This window comes from Mustela nivalis (genome assembly GCF_964662115.1).
Source record: "Mustela nivalis genome assembly, chromosome: 3".
Classification (NCBI taxonomy): Eukaryota; Metazoa; Chordata; class Mammalia; order Carnivora; family Mustelidae; genus Mustela; species Mustela nivalis.
In genome coordinates, this window is record NC_139022.1 from 32803659 (window position 1) to 32814652 (window position 10994).

The 10994-nt window shown below is 53.1% G+C and overlaps 1 protein-coding gene across 1 annotated transcript in view; it reads left to right on the plus strand.

The window, feature by feature from the left end:
* PROP1 (PROP paired-like homeobox 1) overlaps positions 1-5528 on the plus strand; it is a gene marked incomplete at its 5' end in the record, with an annotated part of 94756 nt that extends 89228 nt beyond the window's left edge. The window contains 2 exons of the mRNA XM_082725207.1: positions 3006-3238; positions 4207-5528. Coding sequence (XP_082581333.1) covers positions 3006-3238; positions 4207-4545 — 572 coding nt within the window. The 3' untranslated portion in view covers positions 4546-5528. The remainder of the gene's footprint in view (positions 1-3005; positions 3239-4206) is intronic.
* Positions 5529-10994: the final 5466 nt, after the last annotated feature.

Genomic DNA, 10994 nt, shown 5'->3' on the forward strand with positions numbered 1-10994 from the left:
TGAAGACCCAAAAGGCAGCTGTCTACAATGCGGGGATAGGGTCTTCCCCAGGAACCGAATCAGCTGGCCCCTGGCCCCTGGACTTACCAGCTTCCAGAACTGTGAGAAATAAATGTCTACTGTGTAAGCCACCCATCCTTGGATATTTTGTTATGGAAGCCTGAGCTGATGAAGAGAAATGTACATCCATTTCTCCTAGAGGGTCTTGTTACAACACCGATTCTGTTTCTATAAGACTAAGGGGGGGGGGGGGCTGAGATTCTGCATTTCTAACAAGCTGCTGGTGCTGCTGATGCTGCTGATTGTGGGCCATGTTGGAAACATAAAGCTCCTAGAGGATTTGGGGGGTGTCTTAAATTGTCAGGGTGCTTTTAAAGGATGTGTGTGAAAGATTAGCCTGACCTGGGGATCCAGATTGTCCCTTCCAAGAGGCGCAGGGTGTCTCTATTGGGTCAGTGTGTCCTGAGGGGTTATGATCTCATGGCAGGGTCAGGGGGATCTTTGAGTTGAGGCAGAACATTCTGGATTTCAGGGTGTCCTAGAATATCCTAGAATCCTGAGGTATCAGGTTGTCTTGAAAGGGTCAGGATGGCCTGCAGGTGTCATAATGGCTCCCTGACTTCCTGAGTCTAAGTCATCTCAAGAAGCCGACTACTGTGGGTGTCAGGGTTTCCTTGAAGAATCAGAGTGTCAGGATGTCATGGGACTCTCAGTCTCCTGCAGAGTCCATGAGTCCAAGGGGTCGGGAAGCGCCTGGCATTCCAATGCTCCTCAGGGTCAAGGTTTTCTATTTCAGTGAACTCAGAAGGTCATGGAGTCCCAGGGGTCCTGAGTGAACAAGGAGGAGGCGATGTCGGGGAAGAAAGCAGACCGTACTTGAGAACTATGGTCTCCAGGACACCCATTTTGTGGTTCAGGTTGTCCTGCTGTGGCAGGGGAGTGGGGGTGGGGGGGTATGTCTAGTATATTCTGAGAATCAGAACATCTGGGAGGGGCCAGAATGTACTGGTGTCTTTTTAGCTTTTTAGATTCCTGGAAACAGATCCTTGGATGTCACCAAGGCAGGCCCGGCTCCTGGCCCACATCTACACCCCCTCTCCCTGCGGTGGGGTTCTGAGGAAGGGTCTTGGGAGGAATGCATTGGCTTCTTACCCTGCCTACTCCCAGGAGGGGATTTAATAGGACAAAAGAACTTGGTCCTCTGGGAATACGAGCTCTTGGCCCCAGTCCCTGGACCCTCCAACTGAGCACCTTCCCTCATCCGGCTTGTGATCCTCCCGAGACGAAGGGGCCCTGGTGGCCAGGCAATGATTGGACGGGCCCCCAGGGGCGAGGAGCAGGTCACTCCTCCAAGGCTCAGGGAGAAGGAGGCGGTGTGGGATTGCAAGCTGGGGAAGTAGGCAGCTGAGAGCAAAGGGAGAGGACCGCATCGCGGGGACAGGGGACCCGCAGCGGGAAGTTGAGGCACAAACGGAGACAGAGTCCGGGCAAGGCAGAGAGAATGAAATGATACTTAAGAGAAGGAAGGGGGAGTTAGAAAAAAAGATTAGAAAAAAAGAGAGACAGTGAGAAAGGCCAAGATATCCCTCTGTACCTAGATCTACACAGAGAGCCAGAGGTACATACAGAGGGTGAAGGAGGTGTAGAGGGGACACACCAGAGAAAGACTGACCAGGAGCAGAGACTCGGGGACACGGGGGACTGTACCTCTTAGGTCTCTGTTATTAGTCATGGAAGCGGAAGGGAGGAGTGAGCAGGGTAAGCAAAAGAAGGGGCGACTTTGCACCAGCCCCTGGCCCCAGAGCCACGGCTTCGCCGCTGGGACTCTGACCTCCACGGCCGGTGAGTGAATCTCCGGGCTGGACCTGAGGAGGTGGCAAGTGGGGGGTGGGGGTGCTCCACGCTTAGGCTCCTAGGGGGCAGTGGCTCCCCACGAGAAAGGTGATAAAAAAAAAAATCCGAGAATGCTAAAACCTTGGGCATCTCAGAAAGTGCGGGGAGGGACAAGTCGTTGGCTTGCAGACGGGACCCAAGACCCCAGTGTGGATGGGCTGCAGAGCAGCACCCGCAGTTGGGGGTGGGGTTGGAGGTGATGACATCCGGGACCTCACTCCCGAGCCCCTGGGTCACCCGCTGCTCGGCCTCCTCTGAGATGGGCAACTGGAGGGGCCCGGGCTCGGGATCCCCTGTGACCAGCAGCTCGATGCATGTGTGTCCCCCAGGTGGACCAGGAGCCCTGGGTGGGAGCCACACTCTTGGTCCCCATGGGGACGGGTGCCTCAGCTCCAGACATCTCCTTTTCACAGTGTGTCCCTTCCAGGTGTTTCCTTTCGCTCTGTGTTCTCCCTTCCCCGGCTGGCTCTCAGACTAATTAGTGTGGGGGCTTAGTGAGCCTGTGTGGAGGAGAGGCAAGCCTTTCCCACGAGCTCAGGTTCCGCCGCCCGGCGGCCCAGGCCAGGGCCAGGGTAGGAGAGAAGATGAAATGCATGTGAGGGGAGGGTGGGCCTGAGCACAAGAGGGAGGAATGTTGCATCTGCCCAGGTGGAGGGCTTGGGAGGATGGGAGACGTCTCAAGAGGGTGTGTGCTCAGTGTGAGCCTGGGGAGCAGGGACCCGGTGTCTTAGAAACATGGACAGTCTGTTAGTGGCTCAGAGCAAAGAGGAGCCCCGTGGGCTGAGACCCTGGAGGGTGGTACATGTGCTCAGAGAGGTGGAAGGCACAGGAGGGGCGCCTGTTGCACGGGAATGTTCCACGGGCATGGGCATACAGTGAGGGGAGGCGGTCAGGGCCCTGGGAAGCAAGTTTATCTGTACAGTGTGTACGGAGAGCAGGGCGCAGGTCAGGGCACCCCGAGGTGAGGCCAGGACGAGGCTGAGCTGCGTTCAGAGCTGAAGGGTTTCTGGTCAGGGCAGAGTGTGCCAGCAGCAGTGGGGCACTGAGGAGAAACTGGGGAGGGGAACAGGTGGGTCCACTCCGCACAACCTCTGTCTCCCCTCCCTCCTCAGACACCGGCCCTCGGCCCTACAGGAGCCTCTCTGGTGTAGGAGTGCGGAGACCAAGGTTGTCCCCCCATGGAGGACAGAGGGGTCGCCCACACTCCCGACGCCGCCACCGCACCACCTTCAGTCCCGCACAGCTGGAGCAGCTGGAGGCAGCCTTTGGGAGGAATCAGTACCCCGACATTTGGGCCCGAGAGGGCCTGGCCCGGGACACAGGCCTCAGCGAGGCCAGAATCCAGGTGAGGCCCCAGGATCCCCCTCCTCTTCTGGGAAGAGATGCAGATCTGGTGCCTGGGAACTGCTGGGCTCTCAATTCTCCTAGACATTAGAACTTCCCCCTGAGCATTCCCCAGAACACAGCCTTGACCCACAGTCCACATCGCCTCACCTACTTCCGGAATGTCCCTTGAATTGAACCCAAGCTCTAACCTGATCTAATTTGAATTTCAGCATCCTACCCTCAGCCTTAGCTGGATGTGAATTCCAGCAGAAATATAGTCTTAGCTGTTTGCATGCCCATGTAGCCTTGTCCCTAACCATGGCCTTGAAACCCAGCCAGCCTGCTGCTCCTTCCATCCGAACCATCGAGGTAGTTTTTTTTTTTTTTTAATTATTTATTTATTTGTCAGAGAGAGAGGGAGAGAGAGCAAGCACAGGCAGACAGAATGGCAGGCAGAGACAGAGGGAGAGGCAGGCTCCCTGCCGAGCAAGGAGCCCGATGTGGGACTTGATCCCAGGACGCCGGGATCATGACCTGAGCCGAAGGCAGCTGCTTAACCAACTGAGCCACCCAGGCGTCCCCCATCGAGGTAGTTAATCTTAGGTACAAACCCTACCTGAAATCCAGCCCCGTCTCTAACAGTTAAACTCATCCAAAGTCTTAATCTCTAATAACCCTCTGGGATGTTTCCTATTCTCCATGGAGGGGAAAATGTCATTTGGTGTCATGGCTTATCTCTTTCTCATGGGAAGCAGACACTTGGACTCTCCCAGATTTGCAGTAGAGCAAATCTCGACACAGATTGGGGGTGACGGTCTACGCCTTGTTTTGTGAGAAGGCCCAGCTCAGCTGTGCCTCTGGGAAGAGCTCTCCTTCCTCTGCGGTGTGGGAGAGGCTTATGTTCAGTACCTGAAGCTTCTGTCATTGATGGGGAGAGTGTCCCTACTTGAGAGAGGCTCTGATGCGGCTGTTCTCCCCCTCCCTCAGGTCTGGTTCCAGAACCGCAGAGCTAAGCAGAGGAAGCAAGAGCGGTCACTCCTCCAGCCACTGGCCCATCTGTCTCCTGCCACCTTCTCTGGTTTCTTGCCCGAGTCCCCTGCTTGCCCCTACTCCTACCCAACACCGCCTCCACCCATGACCTGCTTCCCTCACCCCTACAACCACGCCCTTCCCTCTCAGCCCTCCATGGGCAGTTCCTTTGCTCGACCCCACCAGCCTGAAGACTGGTATCCCACCTTGCCTCCAACGCCCACTGGCCATCTGCCCTGCCCCCCACCCCCTACCATGCTTCCCCTCAGCCTTGAGCCCCCAAAGTCCTGGAACTAAGGTCAGCCAGGTACTGATATGGAAATCCCCCCCACCCCAGCCTGTGGTCCTGGTGAAATGCACAGAAAGTTGGGTGGCTTCCCTTCCTTCCAAGGTTCAAGTAGAAATTTAGTGAGAGGCAGCTCAGAGACTGGGAATTTAGAAATGGGAGGTCATGCTGAAGAAGGCCCACAGGTCATTAGTTGAGGGAATTTAGGGAGGTGAACCTACTTGAAGATAGAAGTAAAAAGCCTCCGGAGAGGTGACTAGTGGAAGGGCGGGTATTGACGGAAGCAGTTGTTGCTACTGGTGAATGGAAGTGATTGAACATGACAGAACTTTCCGGGCTATGTTAATTAAGATCACAGTTGAAGATCTTCATACAGCAGTTTCTAGCTCTTTTTAATAAGGCTTTCGATTCAAAGTCTACCTGTTCATCCTTTCTCCGTCACCCACCCGCCACCCAAATCGGTAATTCACTTTTGTTCATTAATGTTCTAGGAATACTTCTTGAATTTTTTCTTCTCTTTTCCATTCCGGCAGACACTTTGCCTTTTCTGGCCCCGTATCTTCTAACTGGTCCTCCTCAGTGGCTCCCTTAGCTCCAGACTTTCCCCTTACCAACAGGACCCTGCAAATATAATCATCACAGAAAAGCTCTCCAATATCTCATAAACAATAAAAAAAAAAATCTGAGTCTTCAATATTACCTTCAACCTGACTTTGAAATCGATTGCAAGTCATAACATATATGGTTTCCGACAGAGAAGAAACAATGAGATTCAGGGCTGACTTTTCCAAACGCCAGCCAGGAGCCTTAAGGCTCACAGGAGGTTATTCCCAGGAAAGAACCCGCTGGGAAGTCCCTTGGTCTGAGCCCCCCTCACAGAAACCTGGCGCGGCTTCATTGGTGGCCCCGTTTATATATCCTATTGCTTATAAGGTATTTTACTCATTATGTGCTTGCTTACCTCCCTTATTGGCAGGCCCATAGAAAAATCCTTAAAACAAGCCCCTAGGAATGGATATTCATGTTATTTATAAAATTATATATATATATATATATAATTATATAAAAGCCTGGAGTTAAAACCTCTGTACTGTGCCTTCGCCCTCCCATGGATTTATCTGCTTGGGCCAGACTGCCTTCCAGAAATGTGCCGCCAGCTCCAAAACTCCCCCAGTGTTGGTTTCAGCACGTTCTTGTTGACCTGCACCATTTTGACCTTCTTGTCCCCTGAGGGCGATGTCTCCTTACTGCTTATTTGTCAGTTTTCATTTACAGCGCTGCTAGTGAGAGGGGGAACAGTGTCATGTTTACTGGCAACTTGTATGTTTTCTGTCTGGCTTCTTTGAGGTATTTCTGGATTTGTGTATTGGTAGAATCATCTTTCTTTAGTGATCGAGGGCACCTTGTGCAGTAGGGGTAGAAGTCGCTTTTTAGATGTGTGGTGGCTGTCCTTCGCTATTTGTTACTTGTGTTCTAGCCTTTCTGAGCAAGGTTTTCCTGAGAGAATTAAGCCCTAATGCTGTAGGTACGTATCATATGTAACTTCTGTTTTCAGTGCCTGGAGTGCTACCAGTTATGTAGAATTGGTAGAACCCAAGAAATATTCCCATGGGTCATTCTCTGCATGGGGTGGTTTGGCCAAGGAACCTCTCCCCTTGTTTTTATCAGCTCCAGCCTCATTCCCTCCGCCATCCAGATCAAAACACTCCACTTTGAATTATCTGAACTTTATCTTAGGATGTGCAGTCATGCGCAGTTTTCATGTAATTTCCTCCTGACCAGCCAGCCAGTCTTACCAGTCAAATGTATCTGGTCATCTGACACTGATTTGTGAAACTCTGCTTTTTCACACACACTAATTTCTCCTTTACACACAAGACAGTTGTAGACGCCTGGTTCTTCCCATCAGTTAGCTCATCCCTTCTGGCACCACCGCCATCCTAGGGTTATAATTCTGTGAAATTTAAGGATTATTGATATCTTTTAAAATGTTAAGTCATGTTATCCAAGCACAGATGTGTCCTGTCATTTTTTTCCAGACTCTTCTTATATCATTCAGGAAAGTTCTTTATGTATACACACACATATATCTAAAACAAATCTCAATAGGAGTTTTATAAATTACAAAAGTACTCTTTGTAACAAGTCTACTCAAAATATTATACATATATGTGTATATATATATATACACACATATACGGCAGTATATTTATATGTGTATTAACCTGGATTGACTCCAAAAGCCTTATTTGAGCAAAAAGCATTTTTTCCCAGAGAAGTACTTTCACTATATCATATCGTTTATATAAAGTTTTAACTGTGTAAAACAACTTGAAAGGTGGAAAAAATTTAAATGCATATTAGGATGCATATAGATTAAGTAAAAATCGCAGACCAGCAGTTTCTGGAGGGCGTTTGCTCCCTACGGGCCCCTTCTCTCGGCTCACCTGGGAGCCCTGGTGCCTCCAGTGCGGGAGAATGACCTGGCACGTTGGAGCCTTAAGGGTTAACATGGCATCAAGGAGTCCTGGCAGGTTTTCTTGTAAAACCCAATGGAAGGGCAGGGCGTGCCTCAACTCTTCTCGTTTCCCTGTCCTTCCTCCTTGGGAGAAGTGATACTCTTAAAACTGGCAGAGGGTTGGAATCTGCACCCCAGTTGGGAATAAAAAAGAAAGAAAGAAAAAGGGGAGCTCAGCTGGCTCAGTCCTTAGGGCATGCGGCTAGATCTCAGGGTCATGAGTTCGACCCCCGTGCTTGGTGTAGAGACTACCTAAAAAATAAATTAATAAACTTTAAAAAAGAAAAAAACAGTCCTACAAGCAGCAACATCCCCTTCCACCTCCCCGTCAACCAAAGGGGAAAGCAGCCACTCGAGGGAGAAAAGGTTAGGAATTCATCTTTGCGCTGGGAAATGAAATACCAGTGAAGACCCTCCAGGTGGAGCATGCAGGGAGGGCACAGGCAGTGCGCGTGCGCGGTCCAAGGTAGCCTCTGCAGGCGGCAGGTGCCTTTCTGTGTAACGGAAGCGACCGGCGATCCTGATTTACCAACCAGGCCTGAGAAAGCAGAGGTTGTAAAACATTCAGCTGCCGAGAGAAGCTTCAGTTGCCAGGAGCATTTCATTGAGGGACCAGCGGGAACCCGCAAGACTCCAGGTCGGGGCTGCTTCTGGCTCCACGGGTCTCACCTTACCCGGGAGCTGGAAGGCAGTGCGTCCACTTCTCCGCAGGAGTTTGGCGCATCTCTGGCCTGCGGGCTGTCTGGCCAGTGCACACTGAACCTGGCCGCCTTGCAAGATGCAGCTCTCCGGTTTGGAGCTCACTGTCCCCGAAACGTGGCTAGCGTGCCACCCATGATAGCAAGTCTTGAGAAGACTTGATTTCCACGCGCATTTTCAGGCTTCCTTCAGAATCGGGATGCCTGGCTCCCGAGATTGGCAAGAGAAGTGTAGACTCCAGTCCACTGCTTGCCTGACATCTCTACCAGCCCCTACTTGCTGTGCCCAGAAAGACCTCTCCAGTTCCAGGTGCACTCAGACTGCTCTTCAAGGTGCCGTCTACACTACTCATCCACACAAACAGTGCCCTGCTTTGGTTCCCTGGGGACCAAGGCTCAGCCTTCAGGAAGATGGAACTGGGGACTATATCTTGCAGACCCTAGAAAGGGGATCAGGGCCATTCATACAGGGAATCACTGTACTGGGGACCTGGGTATGAGACCTAACTGGGAAATGGGGCATGGGCAGGGACCCTGAGAACTTCTCACCAGGTAGAGGGGAAACAGACAGGGCCCTCCAAGTGCTGGGCCCACACTAGGGGCCCAGGTGCCAGGCTCTAAGACTGTACCGGTTGGGTGCCTCACCCCAGGTGCTTATCAGACTTCTTATTATTTTCCCAGTTTCCCAGTACCCCCATTCTCTCTTTTCTGAGATAGGTGCAAACGGTGAGGCTGAAGTTCCAACAGCAAGAGGGGTTCTGAGAATTTGCCTGGTTTGTATTTGGGCTGTTAGCTTCAGTTTTCCAAGTTCCTGCTCCGCTGAGGTGCCTCCTCTCTTCCCTCCCATCAGTCTCTGAGTTACGCCCCCTTAACAGTTGGCATCTAAAGGCCTATGGGATCCTTTACTTCTCTACTAGCACCCAACTAAGAAGCCCAAAGTGGAATAAAAGTAGAGGTCAGCCCCACAGGGTGACTCAGAGAGAGAAAGAGAGAGAGAGAGAGAGAGTGTGTGTGTGTCTTTGGGGCTAGTGTCTGGATAAGTATAGGAAGCCACATGGCTGAAGGCTTTGGGGTTTAGGGTACTCAAACCATGCACTTATCAATTTATTTGCAGGACACCTGGGTCCATCTGAGCCCTGGTGTCCTCTTACCAGCAAATGGGACCCAGAGAGCTGGTGTAGTGTATCCTAACTAGCAGCCAGAACACCTCTGGGAGATTTCGGCATTTCTAGGGTGAGATGGGCCCATGCACTCCAGGGTTAGGGGAACAGGGACCCCTCAAGATCCTGAGCCAGGTGAGGGAGGTGAAGGGGGGACACATGAGTGTAGACAGCTGCCTCTCCATCACATAGGCCCTTCCGTCACAGGGACAGGGATCCCAAGGTCAAAGAGGTCAGGTCCTCTTGCCCATCTCCAAAAGACAGAACTGACCCCTGACCAAGCCATCTACCTTGAGAGCAATGGGGAAGAGCCAGCTACCTGCTCAGTGCCCGTGCCTCCCACCACCACCTCCCCCACTGCACCGTTATAAACACTTCTGCTTCTAGTTCTCAGGTAAGGCAACTAGAAAGTTAGTTCTGTGCAAACATTTGTGAATCGCCTACCTTAGTGTCAAGATGGGGGTCAGATGCAGGGACTCCTCTTGAATCCAAGAAATCCTGCCAGATGCCAGGACATACCAGGATGGGAAGGACCACGTGAACCCAGCCTCAGAGAGAAAAAAATATATAAGACACCAAAGGGGGATCTTCCTCCCCACCCCCCACCACCTCCGCGACCTTGTCACTGCTTCCAGCTCACATACAGGAGCTGCCACCCCAGTGTCTGGGCGGAGGAGAGGAAGGAGTGGGAGCGTCCTGGCAGCGCCAGCTCAAGACAGGCACCCGCAGAAGCCCTTGGCCAAAGCTCTTGGGAGCCAGCCGCTCTGAACACGGGTCTTCGGGGACACTGGCAGCTCCAGAGGGAGATTCTCTTGCTCTTCTCCCGAGGCTGCCACCCTTAGGTGTAATGGTCCCCGCTTCCCAGGTCAGCTTCCTGGCTGAGCTCGGTGCCCCATCCCTGCCTGTCGCAGGCAGCCCGGGTATGGGAACGGGGGAGGGGGGGGTGCTGTGAGCCGTGAACTCGCGACAGAACACTCCCGGCCCTCCGGGGTGGCGGCCCAGGACCACCCCACCCCCACCCCCGCCATCAGGTCTCTGCAGAGCCTTTAACTCACCGAGTCCGGGTCTGCGCCCGCGTCTCCCCGCTGCTGCGAGGCTGTGGGTCCTTGACTGCAGGGTGACTTGGGAGGTAGACAGTGAGGCTTTGAAAGGGGAAAAATAGTCCTTAGGGGAAGATTGGGTCTTGGGCGGCCGGTGTAGCCAGGGAAGGAAGGCGGTGCCGTTCCTTACTCCAAGTCTGTTGAGTTGTGGGAATCCCCCTCCCCACCCCGGTCCCGACAGACGGTGGGGGGGGGGGGTGAGGGGGCACTTAGCCTTGTATTCATAGAGGCAGCTGCCTTTGGGTGGGGGATCTACTTCCTGTGCTCAGATCTCAGGAACCCTTCTAACTTCTGGACCTGGTTGAGGGGCGGGGGGAGGGGGGGGGGTGGGGGGGGGTGAAAGGCCACCTGACTTGTGCCTACTACATAATGTGCCAGGGTGGGGCAGGGCACAGGAAATGGATCTGGGCACCTGCCTCAGCATTGATCGCCTTTCCTTGCTGCTAACAGGCTGTCCTCCTTGGGGACTGTGAGGGTTGGTCACTGCTTGGCAGTCAGTGTTTGTCCCCACCACCAGGCCACATCTCCTGAGGTGGGAACGGAACACCATCTGGCTGTTCCTTGCTGTCTAGTCCCCAGTGGCGTCTGGTAAGGTCCTGCTTACAGGTTGTAGACTTACCTCATCGTTCTACCCAGAATTCTAGGGTGGCTGCTTCCTGGACCTTGAGATAGGGTGAAACTCAACAGGGAGTAGCTGGGTGCCAGGATTCCCAGCAGCTGTGGACTCCTGGGATAGCCCTGGGGGGATGCCCCTCTCTCCTGCCCACTCCAGACTGGGCAGGGCAGGCTTCCCTTCTGCTCCAACCTTGGTAGACCAGCCTTAGTGACCTCAGGCCCCAGGTGCTGAGGAGGAGGGGTGCTATAGAGGTTCCTTCTGCTCTAAGTCCAGGCCCATTGAGCTGAGGGCCCATGTGGGGCTCCAGACTGTAGCTTCCCTTTGGCTATTGGGATCTCCACCAGAGTTGAAGCCCCCTCCTTGTAGGA